General features: G+C 39.9%; 1 protein-coding gene across 2 annotated transcripts in view; it reads left to right on the forward strand.

Moving 5' to 3' along the window:
* Positions 1-537: 537 nt before the first annotated feature.
* TAX1BP1 (Tax1 binding protein 1) overlaps positions 538-16,535 on the forward strand; it is a 98,078-nt gene continuing 82,080 nt past the window's right edge. For both annotated transcript variants that reach the window (XM_047097094.1, XM_047097096.1), the window contains exons 1-2: positions 538-644; positions 8,419-8,587. In XM_047097094.1, the coding sequence (XP_046953050.1) occupies positions 8,426-8,587 (162 nt within the window). In that variant the 5' untranslated portion in view covers positions 538-644; positions 8,419-8,425. The remainder of the gene's footprint in view (positions 645-8,418; positions 8,588-16,535) is intronic.

The following is a 16,535-nucleotide window of genomic DNA, read 5'->3' on the forward strand; positions in this document are numbered from 1 at the left end:
CTTCCAATGAACAAAATCTCAGTCAAGCAAGCACAGGACTGGACCAGGAGTTGGGCTAGAGCCTTCGAGTTAGGGGTTGCAGTCCGAGCCCTGTGGTCCGCTCCTTCACTTCTCTCGTTTCCCTACTTTGTCATCTATAAAATAAACGGATTCATTTAGACAGGATTTTTAAGAGCCGGGCAATGCCATGGTAATAGTCCATGTAACTTTGGACTACCCTTTCAACCTAACTGGTAAGTTACCTAACTTTCCGGTCAAAGTAATAATTAAATGAAAACCGCAAATCCAAACGGACCCTGTTTGACTAGGTCTGCGAGCCATTCCTGTGAGGCCGAAGAAAGAGGAGGAGTAGCCGAGTCGGGGTAAAAGGCCGGTCTGGAGTTTGGATCCGCCCGCAGAGCTGGTGAAAGGTCACGTTTGCAGAAACCTCGTTTCAGCTGAATGGCCCGGCCCACCAAGCGCGGCGGTGGCGGAAGGGGCGGGTCCACAGCCGGAAGTGACGTACCGCCGGCTTTTTGGCACTGAGGGGAGGTGTAGCCGGTCGGGGGAGAGAGGTAGTGGTGGCGGAAGAGGTTCGGCGGCTGATGGCGGCACCGGCTCGGAAGCCTCTCTAACGCTCCTTCTGTCTTGGGGCTCCTCGCAGGGTAAGTGCCTTCCCCGACCGGCTCCAGCGACTTGTGCGGGGCCCCAGCTGGAGCTCTTTGGGGGCTCGCGGTACGCTCCTCAGCTCTTGGCCTGGCCAGTCTCGGGAATGATCGCCGTGGTGACGACGCAGCCAAATGACGATGCTTTCCTTCCCCAGGACAAACTTTTCCTTTTGGACTACGGTTGTAACGGGGGTGTGGGCAACTTCGGTTAGCAGTGGGGCTGGGAAAAACGACGGGTGGCTGCCCCACACGGCGGGGAGGCCCCGGGATAGGCCTTCGCGATGTGGGGGGAGCCCTGGGGGACGTGGGCACTGTGGCGGGGGCGAGTGACACGGGGGACCCCCGAAGAAGAACCTGTCTTGCCCGAGGCCCATTCTAGGGTGTGCTCTGAGGGCAGTGTGTGTGCTGCCGGCGTAGGCGAGCTTGGGAAAACAGGTCGAGTCCGAGGCTCGGGTTTGCTCGGGTGGGGTGAAACCCAGGTGTTTTGGTTTGTGTCGCGGTTGGAGAAAGAGGCGGAGACTCACTGCGCCGCCTCCGTTTGCGGGCGGGGGGCGGAGTTAGCTGTTGGGACCGGATCGCAGCCTTCACCTGGGCTACAAGTCTGGTAAACGTTTCTTTCGTCTGTTTATGGGTGGCTCCTACGCTTAACGTTCCGAGGGATCTCAAAAAAAAAAAAAAAGTCTTAAGAGGGCCACACGTCTTCTTTTGCTTAGGCAACTTTTCTTGATTTCACAACTCTCCCTTTCCTCCACCCAACACCCTGCAGGCTCGCAAGTTGTGGTCTGGTCCCGACCGGTCTCCTCGCCTGGGGCAATCTTTGTTTGAATTGGGTGTGGGTGGGGTTTTGTGTGTGGGTGTGGGTGTGGGTGTCTGTCTGTGACTGTTGATACATTTAGTTCCCTTTTTAATAATAGGTTTATTTGAAAACACGGTGGCATTTGACTCTCTGTATAATAGGTTTTAAGGCTTCAAACGTTGCTTAGGACAAGGATTTACGACAAGGATTTAGACGGGAAATCTTACTCAAGTCTGTATTATACTCATTGTAAAAGTTCTACAAACAGCGCGAACTGTGGCACTAATTACGATTTTCGTGCTCCGTTCCAAATCATTTAAAGAGATGAATTCAATAACATGTTAATCTAAAAGTGGGACGATTGCCCCTCAAAGTCCCATGCAGGTAGAGAGAAGGGCCTGAGGTCAGGCCTTTGTTTTGTTCTTAAACTTGGTTTCTCGAAGTATTGATTACGTTAGAAATGACTTATTAGGTCTTTTCAATTTATTTTTTGCAACTTCAAACAACATCCTGTTGTTTTTTTCTTGTAGTCACATTGAGTTGTATACCTGTTTACAGTTAATGCTGTAGCCATTTTAATGTTAAATATGAAACATTCTAACGATGCTCATGTACTTTGGGGGAATACATATGTGAGGTTTATTGGATTTTAGTTTTTTGGATTTTGGATATTACTAAGTAAAATTTTGGCTGTATGCTCTTCTGGCTTTTAAAGTTTATTTTGGGTCAAATCCTTACAGAAAGATAAAAATTCTCTTTATATGGGCCAAGATCATAGCTTTTTATTTTCTCTCTCTCTCTCTACCCCCCCCCCCTTTTTTTTTAAAGTTTATTTTGAGGGGCACCTGGGTGGATCAGTCGGTTAGCCATCAGACTTCAGCTCAGGTCATGATCTCACAGTTCGTGGGTTCCAGCCCCGCATTGGCCTTTCTGCTCTCACTGCAGAACCAGCTTCTCCCACCCGCTCCCCTCAAAAATAAAAATAAAATGTTTAAGTAAGTTTATTTTGAGAGAGCGTGAGCAGGGGGAGGGGCGCAGGAGCGAGAGAACACCACGCAGAGCGGTGCTGACAGTGCAGAGCTAGTCGCTGGACTGGAACTCACCAATCGTGAGATCGGGACCTGAGCGACACATCAAGAGTTGGACGCTTAACTGACTGAGCCACTCAGGTGCCCCAAGATAGAGTTTTTTAGAAACCACCTTTAAAAACAATCTACGGAGTAAATAAAAGTGGTATGAGTGACACCTGGGCAGAGTGTAGTGGCACTCAGCTGTAAAGAATTCTAGAGACAGGGATGCTGGTTGTAAGAGTGCAAATTAACAGATTGTTGGCTTTGCTTCTGCCTTCCAAAAAGATTTCAGATAACATTTTTCTGCTCTATAAACCAGCTGATAATCTTTGAGCTAAAGTATGAATAATTGGAAACTGTTAGAATGTTAAACAGTTTTTCCTTCAGATATTTGTGTGTCCTATGGGACTGAAGTTTGGAGATAATTTTAAAAGTTCATATATTTTTAACTGAAGATTTTAAAGACTTTTTTTTTTTTTGCTGAGTTTGTCATTCACTATATATAAGGTGTTCTATTGCAGGTCATACATGGAGTTATTACTGATCTTTACTTACAAACATATGCAAAAGGAGAACAAACGGTGGAAGGAATGACCATTTTGCTAATCTTGTTTTATCTCCTCCAAAACATTTTTCCCCCTGGAGTTTTAAAAGCAAATAAATCCTGGACATCAGGATATTTCACTTATAATTAGTTTAGTGTCTTTAACTTGATAAGGACTTGGCGAAAAAAAAAACCCACAATTACCACAATCATATCACACAGAACAAAATTCAGAGTATATTTTCTAGTTCGCTTGGCTGAGGCTTACATTTTGGACTAGTCCAGCAAAATAAAACAAGTAGCAGAAGCCACTGGAAAAATACTACCACAAAAGACAGATTTGTTTTGGGCTTGAAAAAGTTCCAGCAGGAAGAAATACAACATTGAAGTGCTTCCACCTCTTCCCTACCCGCCCCCCCATTTATTTTAGCTACTTAACTGAGTGCCCACTGCACGTTATTTGTCTTTTCCTTAGATATTGATGAATCCCCAGAATAACACAATTGGATTTTAGACCAAAGACTTAATAGTATAAAGTTTACAGCATAATTCATACAAAGCGACTCTAGAGATGTTCGGGAATATAGTAGGAAACACGGAAGAGGTCACTGCAGGCAGCTAGTGTATGCATTTCAGACTTGGTTTCCCAGCTGAATGTGTTTGGTTCTTTAATTCTTGAGTCGAAAATTTTTGCTTAGCCTTCGTTTGCATCTTAGCGTACCCACGTTTCTGGAGATGTACTTTAGAGAATGGGAAGTAAAATCTGGTCTAGTCCCGCTGCTTCCATTTCCCTTTGTGTGTAGGGGGGGCTATATTTCCTCTCCAGCTGAGGTGCAGTTTGTTCTTTTCCTCAGGATGTTAGTGAAGCTACACTTCCCAAGCATTACCACAAGGTGATGCAGTGACTTTGCACATTAACCTCTCCACTGGGCTTTGTGTCTCTGCGTGTGTGTGTGTGTGTGTGTGTGTGTGTGTGTGTGTGAGAGTGGGTGTGCATGGATATTGTATAAATCTGCCTGTGAATCATCTTGATACATTGACATTCTCAGTGAATTTCAGCATTTTTTAAAGCTTGCCCATCTTTTCATTTCTTTATCTGAGTAAGGAGTGAAACAGGACTTCTATGGGAAATTTTTATTTTACTATTTGAAATGGATTAATTCATGTGGTAATTACATTCAGATTACATTTACCCTTGTTAAGTTTTTATGACTAGGAAATATATTGGAATTTAATTTTTAAAGTTTGAAAAACTAGTAATGAGAGTGGAATGACTTGTAAAACATTTCTGTAGTTATAATTGCATTGAAATTTTTAAAAAGGGAGGAAGGGGTGTTGGAGAGAGATTAAGGTTATTAGGATCACAAATTATCTTAAGATTTATAATCATGAATATATTTAAAGTCTGATTTAGGGTTTTCTGTTAAAAACTTGAATTTTGGGGGGAAGGTTTAAAAATGCAATTTTATGTTAATATGTTTATTTAAAACAGTGAAAACAATGCGTTTATCTATACTAGTAAAATATCAATTAAAAGTTGTCTTCACACAGATTCCTCTTGAGTAAAGACTGTTGTGTGTACTTTTTAAGTCCTTTTTGATCAATTTATAAGCATATAAACAAACATACATAAACATAGATCTGTACCTTCTTGCTATTTTTCATCTTTGCAGTGAAGTAAAAGTGTAAGATTGATTATGGATTTTTAAGACACTGTTGTAGTTGAGGTTAAACAAAAGTTTAAACTTCACTGCCTTGTTTTATAACATAATCACAGCTTTGTTAATTCAGTTTACTTTAGGAAACATGTTAAATTTTAAGAAAAAGTTTCATTCTTAAACTGCTTTTAATTAAAAACATGGCAACTCATTCTAATCTAGCCTTATTTTCTCCTTAATAAATACCCTCCTCAGAGAAACCGAAATATTCATTTTCTTTGTAGAAAAATATTACTGATTCACTTGTCTCAGTTTTGGTAGGTGAGTCTGCTAGAGGTTGGTTTCATTGATTTAGCTATAGCTTCTCTTACTGATATAACCAGTACTGAACAGTATTTCAAAACTGGAATTGATGGGTTATTTTTTCCTTCTTTATGAAGCCATTGACTTGAAAAGAGATTATCATCAGTGACTTTATTAGCACCATGACATCCCCCTGAGCCCAAATTAGGTCAGACAATTCAAAGCAGCAAAGTAAATAACACTTCATTTATTTTATGCAGAGTTCCCAATATTTGTAAGTAAGTGCTACCTTTTTTCATTTTACTGAAGGCTTTGGCATACCAGCTGGGGAATACTAGTTAAGTCCTTCTGTGAAATAGGGCTGCTGGTCATAAAGCCTTTTTGTTAGTGCAGAGGTCTTACCTAGAAGGATTGCTACTGAATGGGCTCTCCTTACCTTGGAATCCTGGCAGAGCTCACAGCTAGCTAACAGTCAACCAGACTGGTATTCTAGCAGTGGCCTCTAGGTTCACCATTGACATTCTCTTTATGAGATGTCCAGTATATTGTTTCAGTAAAGCAGTACTTGAATAGAAGTTGAGCAGACACAAGAAGAAAAGTGCATATTTTCTGAAGTGTTTATTATTTTGAAACTTCAAAAATTTGCTAGTATTTCAAATAGGTCAGCAAAAGAAACATATTGTAAAAGCATGTTGTCTGAGATCTTCTTAGCAATAAAGACTTTTTTAACCTTTATTTTTGAGAGACAGAGACAGAGCATGAGCATGGTAGGGACAGAGAGAGCGGGAGACATAGAATCCAAAGCAGGCTCCAGGCTCTGAGCTGTCAGCACAGAGTCCAACATGGGGCTCGAACTCACAAACCATGACTTGAGCTCAAGTCAGATGCTTACCGACTGAGCCACCCAGGCGCCCCAAGACTTTTTTAATAGTTAAAATATGAGTATAGACTAACTGCTGTGTTTGCCCTATAGAGACTTTATTGATTTGTGAAGTAAATGAGGTTAATTTGGTTGGCAAAAATCTTGCCTCTTTTTTTCCCCATCACGGAGATTTCTGTTGTGATGACTAAGAAGCAAGTACCATAGGGATGTTGTCTAGTTTATGTGTACTATAGAATCAATAATAATTGTACTGAGTCTGTGACACACGTATAGATGGCTTTTACGAGTAAATTCTCAGTTGTATCCTTTTTCTCAAAAAGTCGAGTACAAAATATGGAAAATATTTGTGTCTTGCAGATTTTTATAGTTCATTTTCACCATCTCTCTTGTGCTTGGTGTTCACTAAGCAGTGAACATTCACTGAATCTGTAATAGATTTTCAACAGCTATGTATTTCATTGGCACTATACGTTAAAAAAAAAACACAACAACTTAGTTTTTGAGAGAGAGGGCGCAGTTGAGCAAGGGGCAGAGAGAGAATCCTATGAGGAGCTGAGAGAGAGGGAGGAAGGGGTGGGACTGAGAGAAAGTGGGGCTAGTGTTTTACTCAAGTGGAGTTCGAGCTCACCCAATGTGGAACTTGAACTCCTGAACTGTGAGATCATGATCTGAGCTGAAGCCAGATACTTGACGACTGAGCCACCTGGGTGCCCATAAAAAATAACTTATTTTTAAATCAGTAAATCTATGGAAAGAGCACATGAACACTGGAAGCCAAGGTAGGATTATTAAACCCAGAATGAAAGGGTATAAAATCAGTATAGGCTGAAAGGAACAGATAAGCTGAGTTGTGTCAAGTAGGCCAGCTGAGATTTTATGTGATTTGAGATATCTGAACAAGCATGTACCAGAAGTCCTGAATGAAGACAGGCTAGGTCTGGGCATTTGTGGAAATGAGTGAGAGGTGCTGATGAATACTTAAGATTACTTGGGGGAGGGGTGCCTTGGTGGCTTAGTTGGTACAGCATGAGACTCTTGGTCTCTGGGTTTGTGAGTTCGAGCCTCTTGTTGTAGAGGTTATTTAAAAATCTTAAAACGTCTCCCCAAGTAATTTTTATTTTTTAAAGAAAAAAAAAAAATGCATGCACACACCCATACTTCCCCAGATCCTGCTTTCAGAAAGTCATTGTCATCTTTTCATTTTTTTAAAGTTTTTTATTTATTATTTTTATAATATTTTATAATATTTTATTATTTTTTATATTTTATGCTTATTCTATTTTATAATTTTTATAATTTTTATTATTTTATATAATAATTTTATATTTTATTATATTTATAATTATAAATTTTATAATTTATTATATTTTTATATTATATTTTTTATAATTTTTATAATTATTTTTTATAATATAAAAATTTTTAATAATTTTTTATATATTGTTCTTTGAGAGAGCGTGTATGGGTGGGGGCAGAGAGAGAGGGGGACAGAGTATCCAAAGCAGACTGTGCTGACAGCAGGGAGCCTGATGTTGGGCTCCCAGCTCATGAACTGTGAGATCATGACCTGAGCTGAAGTCGGCTGCTTAGCTGACTGAGCCACCAGACACCCCTAAAGATTTTATTTTTAAGTAACTTCTGTAACCATTGTGGGTCTCTAACTCACAACCTTGAGATCAGGAGTCACATGCTCTACGTACCTTACCGACTGAGCCAGCCAGATGCCACCCAACCCCCCTTTTTGGAGAGCCCCTAATGATTTTAATATGTAGCTCAGGTTGAGAATGTTGGTCTAAGGGATCACGAACATGGGTCAGGAATGCAGACACAGAGAGGTTAACATCAATTAATAGGAGCCTAAGACTTAGAGGAGGATGGGTCAGATTGAGGAAGAAAATTACTAAGTTCCAGGGTTCAGCATAGAAACACTTCTGGTTCATTTGCTTTTGCTTGCAAACGAAACAGTGGGCTAGACTTTCCAAGAGAGTTGAGAGTTTTTGAATTTGGTTTTAACGTTTTTTTAATCCTTATGTAACTTCCTGAGTCATTTTATAACTTGTTATTTCCTGGTTGTGTTTTTATATTTAAGCACATTTAAAAAAATTTAACCACATTTTTAAAGACGAGTTCTAGGGGCGCCTGGGTGGCGCAGTCGGTTAAGCGTCCGACTTCAGCTCAGGTCACGATCTCGCGGTCCGTGAGTTCGAGCCCCGCATCGGGCTCTGGGCTGATGGCTCAGAGCCTGGAGCCTGTTTCCGATTCTGTGTCTCCCTCTCTCTCTGCCCCTCCCCCGTTCATGCTCTGTCTCTCTGTGTCTCAAAAAGAAATAAACGTTAAAAAAATAAAATAAAAAAAAATGACGAGTTCTAACTATATATCTTGTCAATAATTATGGCATGCAAATTCTCATGTAATTTGCATTCAATGTTATGCATTTTCTGAAGGTGTAAGGTTTTTTTTTTGGTTGTTTTTTTTTTTAGTTGGTTTCATTCAACTTACATGATTTACTTGTTACAGATTCACAATGACATCCTTTCAAGAAGTCCCCTTGCAGACTTCCAACTTTGCCCATGTCATCTTTCAAAATGTGGCCAAGAGTTATCTTCCTAATGCACACCTGGAATGTCATTACACCTTAACTCCATATATCCATCCACATCCAAAAGATTGGGTTGGTATATTCAAGGTAAGAACTTTCTGTGTATTTCTTCCACTTAGGTATTCTGTTTTCTATTTAAGCAGGTTGATATGTAGCTTATATAAGCCTCGTCTTAACTCTGCACTGAGGGCCTTTCTTACAATTGTAAACTTAAACGTTTTGTAAACATGAAATATTTAACAGTACAGAGTAGTATACAACAAATACTGGGAACTTGAATTTGCCAGACTCACCTCTCTTTGATCAAAAGGTTCAGTGTCACTCCAGGCCTTGTGAAAACTTTTCAGAATCCTTTTTTTTTTTTCTTCTGTTTTCTCCATTCCTTACCTGAAAAAAGATCTTTTCCTTTGAGTTGTTATATCATTTACTGTCTCTTCCAGTCATTTGTAATTAGTTTTAATTATACAATTCTATAGCCATGTTACTCTACTATTCTATTTGCTTAAATATTGCTCACTGTCTTATGCTTTTATAAGAGTTTTCTGTTTTACATGACTAAATAGTAAACTCTATGCTGGCAGGTATCCTAGTCCTTAAATTTTGCCATTTTTTATAGTATTTGTGAATTACATTGAGGTGATCATTATGGTGGTGCTTTACTGTGCTACAGATTGTCTGGCAATTTCAACTCTTTACAATGTAGTAGAGAACTAAAACAAGAGAATCTCTTTGGGGTGCCTGGCTGGCTTAGTTGGAAGAGCATGTGACTCTTGATCTTGGAGTCGAGTTCAAGCCCCACTTTGAATGTAGAGATTACTTAAATAAAATTTTAAGTCATTTGAATATTCAAAACGTCATAAATGTCAACAGTAAAACTTTTCTACTGGGTTCCTCTAGATTCTCCCTCAGAATAAATTTATTTTAGATCTGATTTTAATGGTTCTGAAATTTTGATTGGTGTGTATAAGTTAAGCAGCAAACTAGAAAAGAAGAGTTGCTGCTAGAATTAGGGACATTGAGGGTATCTAGAAGTGAAAAATGGCTGTACAGAGTGAGGAGGGCAGAAAAACTATTGAACAAGGGGCACCTGGGTAGCTAGTTGGTTAAGCGACTTTGAGCCCTGTATCGGGCTCTGTGCTGACAGCTTGGAGCCTGGAGCCTGCTAGTGATTCTGTGTCTCCCTTTCTCTCTCTCTACCTGTCTCTTGCTCATACTCTCCCTCTCTCTCTCCCTCTCTCTCAAAAATAAACATTATTTTGTTGAATTTTAAAGTTTGGCATGCAATGACATTTCCTTTTATTATTTTATTAGAGTGTGCTTGCGTAGGGGAGAGGGAGAGAGAATCTTTTATTATTTTTTAAATAATTTATTAATTTTTAAAATTTACATCAAGTTAGCATACAGTGCAACAATGATTTCAGGAATAGATTCCTTAATGCCCCTTACCCATTTAGTCCATTCCCCCCCCCCCCCCGCCCCCACAACCCCTCCAGGAACCTTGTGTTTGTTCTCTATATTTAAGAATCTTTTATGTTTTGTCCCCCTCCCTGTTTTTATATTATTTTTGCTTCCCTTCCCTTATGTTCATCTGTTTTGTATCTTAAAGTCCTCATATGAGTGAAGTCATATATTTGTCTTTCTCTAATTCGCTTAGCATAACATCCTCTAGTTCCATCCATGTAGTTGCATATGGCAAGATTTCATTCTTTTTGATTGCCAAGTAATACTCCACTTGTGTGTAGAGACACACACACACACACACACACACACACCCCCACCTCTTCTTTATCCATTCATCCATCAGTGGGCATTTGGGCTCTTTCCATACTTTGGCTATTGTCGATAGTGCTGCTATAAACATGGGGGTGCATGTGCCCCTTCAAAACAGCATCCCTGTATCCCTTGGATAAATGCCTAGCAGTGCAATTGCTGGGTCATAAGGTAGTTCTATTTTGAATGTTTTGAGCAGCCTCCATACTGTTTCCCAGAGTGGCTGTGCCAGCTTGCATTCCCACCAGCAGTGCAAAAGCGATCCTCTTTCTCCACGTCCTCACTAACATCTGTCGTTGCCTGAGTTGTTAATGTTAGCCATTCTGACAGCTGTGAGGGTGGTATCTCATTGTGGTTTTGATTTGTATTTCCCTGATGATGAGTGATGTGGAGCATTTTTTCATGTGATGGTTGGCCATCTGGATGTCTTCTTTGGAGAAGCATCTGTTCATATCTTTTGCCCATTTCTTCACTGGATTATTTGTTTTTTGGGTGTTGAGCTTGATAAGTTCTTTATAGATTTTGGATACTAACCCTTTATCTGATATGTCATTTGCAAATATCTTCTCCCATTCTGTCACTTGCCTTTTAGTTTTGCCGATTGTTTCCTTTGCTGTGCAGAAGCTTTTTATTTTGATGAGGTCCCAGTAGTTCATTTTTGCTTTTCTTTCCCTTGCCTCCGGAGACGTGTTGAGTAAGAAGTTGCTGCAGCCAAGGTCAAAGAGGTTTTTGCCTGCTTTCTCCTCAAGGATTTTGATGGCTTCCTGTCTTAAATTGAGAACTTTCATCCATTTTGAGTTTATTTTTGTGTATGGTGTAAGAAAGTGGTCCAGGTTCATTCTTCTGCATGTCGCTGTCCAGTTTTCCCAGCACCACTTGCTGAAGAGACTGTCTTTATTCCATTGAATATTCTTTCCTGCTTTGTCAAAGATTAGTTGGCTAGAGGGAGAGAGAATTTTAAGCAGGCTCCCCATTTGGTGTGGAGCCCGCAGGGCTTGATCAGTGACCTTGGGATAATGACCTGAGCCGAAATCAAGAGTTGGATGCTCAGCTGACTGAGCCACCCAGTTGCCCCTTCAGTTTCATTTTGAATCCCTCCTTCCTTGATTTTGCCTGATAGAGGAGTCATTTACTATTTTTTTGTTTTGTTTCTTAAGTCAAATTCCAAAATGGAGACACATTCATTGTAAGCATTTTATGAAATCAGTACCTGTTTTGATTTTATGTGAGCTAAGAGTATCAAGTTAAACTGAGTGAGAATTGGTGTTTTGTGCAAGAATGGGTCAGGGAAGAATACAGTAAGGAAATAAGATTAAAGGAAGGGAGGGGCACCTGGGTGGCTCAGTTGGTTGGGCCTCCACCTTGGGCTCAGGTCTTGATCTTGCAGTCCTCTAGTTCAAGCCCCGCCCTTCGTTGGGCTCTGTGCTCACAGCTCAGAGCCTGGAGCCTGCTTCAGATTCTGTGTCCCTGCTCTCTCTCCCTGCCCCTCTCCCACTTGTGCTCTGTCTCACTATGTCTCTCAAAAATAAATGTTAAAAAAAAAATTAAAAAATTTTAATGTTTTATTTATTTTTAAGACAGCATGAGTGGGGATGGGGCAGAGAGAGGGGGAGACACAGAATTCAAAGCAGGCTCCAGGCTCTGAGCTGTCAGCACAGAGCTCAACGCGGGGCTTGAACTCACCAACCGTGAGATCATGACCTGAGCGGAAGTCAGATGTTCAACTGACTGAGCCACCCGGGCGCCCCTAAAAAAATTTTTTTTAAAGGAAGGGAGGGGCATTTCTGACAGGAAAGTGGTATAAGCAAAGGCATTAAGTTGAGAATGTTATGAGTACAGGTTAGTTTGACTGGAACATATGTTTCATTTAGGGAAGTGGAGAGAGATAAGTGTGGAATTAAGCTTTAGTCTGTTAATGGAGGACCTTCAGTGTTAGTCTAAACTGTTTGTAGGTTTGTTATGGGTAGTGGTATGTCTCTGTATATGTAGGTATGTAGGCTGGTGTATGATAAATTGTATTTCAAGAAGATGAATCTTTCCCTTTTTTCCTTCAGACTGCTTATTCTGATTTTTAATTTTAAAAAATTTTAGTTAATGGCCTGTTGCCTAAGCCACAAGCTTATGACTTTCCCTTCAAATTTAGTCAAACACCAGTTCCATCCATTTTACTGCCTATTTATTTCTTTATTTGTAATATCACTGCTGTAGACTTATGCCTCCTTATCTCTTTACAGGACTATTGCAATAGGTTACTTGTTTTCTCTGCTTTCATTCTTGCCCCCCCCCAATCTATTCGTCAAACTATAAAAACTATAATATAAAATGAAAATCTGAGCATATCTTCTTTTGGTTTTAAATTCTTAAGTGGTTCTTTATCATCTATGGAATAATGCCAACATTAAATAACTTTACCACTGTGCCCTATAAGGCTTCTTTATATGATTTGATTGAAAACTTTATTTTTTTGTCATTGCCTGCTTTATATTTTTGCTTTGGTAATGCTAAACTATCTCTTGTGTACTCCAGGGACTATAACTTTTAAGAAATAAATATATAAATGAATACAATTGTGTAGAATGCCCTTGGATTATAGAATTCCCTAGATAATACTTTAAAACTCCATAGTAATTTCAGGCATATAGTAAAAATTACAGAATCTATGGGAAGACTCAAGAAATCATGTTTAATAAAGTGGAATTGCCATGTTTATTGCATGTTTTAAACACTGTATGCATACTGCAAATTGCCCTCTAGGATGATTTTGATAGATATGATATTGACAGGCAAGCAGGGAGAAAGTGCCCCGATGGTAGCTCTAAGGGAGAAGGAATGAAAGGAAGGTGTGTGCGGTACGTTTTGAGAAAGTGTTAAGGAATTTGATTTGCCTGGGACAGGTAACAGTTTTAGAAGATAAATGGGGGGACATCTGGGTGGCTCAGTTAAGTGTCCAACTCTTGATTTTAGCTCAGGTCATGATCTCACAGTTTGAGATTGAATCCTGCTTCTGTCTCTGTACTGACAGCTTGGAGCCTGCTTGGGATTCTTTTTCTTTCCCTCTGCCCCTCTCCCCTGCTTGTGCTTGCGTGCATGCTCTCTCTCAAAATAAATAAACATTAAAAAAAGATGAATGGTTGGTTTGGATTACGTTATGGATTTAATATCTGGTTGAGGAATAAATTAAAAAGAGTAATAAAGTTTAGAGGTGAATTTTTATTTTGGAGGGTTGAGATTAATTGGAATTAGAAGAGAATGGAGGCAGGGAAAATGTTTAGACTATCCTAATTTCCTAGGTGGGATAATGAAGGCCGACGGTAGAAAAGGGAGTCAGTTGTAGGTAATAATCCCTAAGTAGAATCCATGGGGGTTTGTCAGCAATTAGTTGAATGAATTTGGAGTGGAACTCATTCATGGCTTCGGTATATTCAGTAAGGAGGAACAAGGTTATGTGTTAAATAAGAGTTGAGGGGACTTGAGTATGCAGAAGATTTGGTTCTGCTACTGTGGAAGAATGTCATAGGGAATTGGAGATTGCTGAGCATCAGTTTTAGGATTTTATCCAGAAAGGTTTAGCACCCAGAATTATGAGTGAAGAATTCCAAGGTGGTAATCATTGAGATTGCGATTTGGAGAGGTAAAGGTGGGGGAGAGAATGGGAAGGGAATTCAAGAAGACAAAGGATACTAGGGTGGATTTAGGTGCTCTGTTGATACGATTAACTGATTATGAAGTTAGGTAGGGAAATGAATGAAGCTAGTCAAGGGATGTAGACTGGGTTGGAGATTTTTATTTTTTCCTTGTAGTTTCCCTCTCCTATGTATGGACTGTTTTTGGTTATAACTAAAATAAACACGTAACATTGGTTTATTTATACTTTGCAAAGATTTTTCATCAGAACATTATAGTTCCCGTTTTACAGATAATGGAATGGAGGTCCAGAGAGAAGTGACTTACAGTTATTCATTAAACTTTGGAGCTGAATCTTGAACCTCATGTAAATTGGCATTCAAGAATTGTTCTCTGGGGGCGCCTGGGTGGCTCATTTGGTTAAGCAGCTGACTCTTGGTTTCAGCTCAGGTCATGATCTCACAGTTTCATGAGTTCGGCCTTGTATTGGGCTCTGGGCTGACAGTGTGGAGCCTGTTTGGGATTCTCCCTCACCCCCTCCCACTCTCTTAAAATAATAAACTTAAAAAAAAATGTTCTCTGGCAGTTTGAGAGATCTGGTTATCTAAAATTAGCAACAGAGTTCCTAGTAAGTTCAGCATGCATTTTACGAGTGATAGAGTTGAAGTAAAAATATAGGAAAAGATTTAGAATTATACCTCATGCTGTATTTTTATTGTAAATGCAACATTAATTGCAGTAAAATATATGTCACATTATGTTTGAGTTTTATTTTTGTTTTATTTATGTTTGTGTTTACTATTTGTTTTAATTTTTAAATTTATTTTCGAGCATGTGAGTGGGGGAGATGGGGGCGGGGGGGGGGGTGGGGAGAGAATCTTAAGCAGGCTCCATGCTCAGTGGGGAGCCCAATATGGGGCTCGATCCATGACCCTGGAGTTGTGACCTGAGCCAGAATCAAGAGTTGGATGCTCAACCGACTGAGCTACCCAGGTGCCCCTAGTTGTTATGAATTTGATTTGGTTTTAGTTGTACAAATATATAAGCACAAGGAATTTACATTTAGATTTATGCTTAGTACAAATTAAATTACCTTATAATTAAAATAATTTTTTTTTTTAAAATTTTTTTCAACGTTTATTTATTTTTGGGACAGAGAGAGACAGAGCATGAACAGGGGAGGGGCAGAGAGAGAGGGAGACACAGAATCTGAAACAGGCTCCAGGCTCCGAGCCATCAGCCCAGAGCCCGACGCGGGGCTCGAACTCACGGACCGCGAGATCGTGACCTGGCTGAAGTCGGACGCTTAACCGACTGCGCCACCCAGGCGCCCCTAAAATAATTTTTAATAAACTAAAGGTCCATGAGATTTTTGTTTTTTTTTAAGACTTGAGAAGGAGACTTAACAGTTCTCATGTTTCAGATACTTTTCTAGGTGAGGAAATTGGGAGTGCAGTGATCGTCGTTTCCAAAGTCTTTTTAGGCAGACCATGCTTCCCAGTAAGATACTGTTTTCACGCATCACACTGCCAACCAGGTTAAAAAAAAAAAAAAACCTTAATTTCCTGGCGTGGACAGTGAACCTGAGCAGTGATTTTATGCACGAATATCTTGTTTCAAGCTTTTGTTTTTCCTTGTTTCTCCTTTCCTTCTCATATTTGCTTTTCGTATTCTCTTCTTTTTGCTTTTTCTGCTTTTCTGCCTTGGTCTCCCTTGAACCTTGTCTCATTTTGTTTTTAAAAAGTATTCTCCTAGGGGCGCCTGGGTGGCGCAGTCGGTTAAGCGTCCGACTTCAGCCAGGTCACGATCTCTAGGTCCGTGAGTTCGAGCCCCGCGTTAGGCTCTGGGCTGATGGCTCAGAGCCTGGAGCCTGTTTCCGATTCTGTGTCTCCCTCTCTCTCTGCCCCTTCCCCGTTCATGCTCTGTCTCTCTCTGTCCCAAAAATAAATAAATGTTGGAAAAAAAAAAAAAGTATTCTCCTAAAAATAAAATAATTGTAAAATAATCATAATGTTAGAAAACTTGGAATAAAGTATTAAAAAAATTAAGATGATCAGCAGTCTTCTTGCCCAACTATATTCCTGTCTAATAACAGTGGCTAATACTATTAATGTTTAAGTATTTCCTTCCAATCTTTTTTTAATTAAAGGAAGACTTTCACTTTTTCTATTGCATGTATTTTGAAAGTAGTTTGAATAATATTGCATGCCCTTTTTTATGCCCTGAATTTTTTCACTTAGGATTATAATCACTTCTTTACAAGATTTTTTGAAAGATTTTTTAAGATTTTAATCTCTATCCAGCATGGGGTTCAAACCCACAGTCCTGAGTAAAGAGTTGCATACTCCACCAACCACACCAGACAGGCACCCTGATAGTCCCTTTTTTTATCTTTTTCTTCTTGTTTTTTTAATTTTTAAAATGTTTTTATTTATTTTTGGGAGACAGAGTGTAAGCAGGAGAGGGGCAGAGAGAGAGGGAGACACAGAATCTGAAGCAGATTCTAGGTTCCGAGCCATCAGCACAGAGCCTGATGAGGGGCTCAAACTCACAAATCCTAAGATCATGACCTGAGCTGAACCAACTGAGCCACCCGGGAGCCCCTGTCACTTTCTTAATATAAGTAGCTTTGTAACGTTTT

Source organism: Lynx rufus, unplaced genomic scaffold (assembly GCF_022079265.1).
Source record: "Lynx rufus isolate CCGP_SWC_20201006 ecotype Redwood Valley unplaced genomic scaffold, mLynRuf1.p SCAF_4, whole genome shotgun sequence".
NCBI lineage: Eukaryota > Metazoa > Chordata > Mammalia > Carnivora > Felidae > Lynx > Lynx rufus.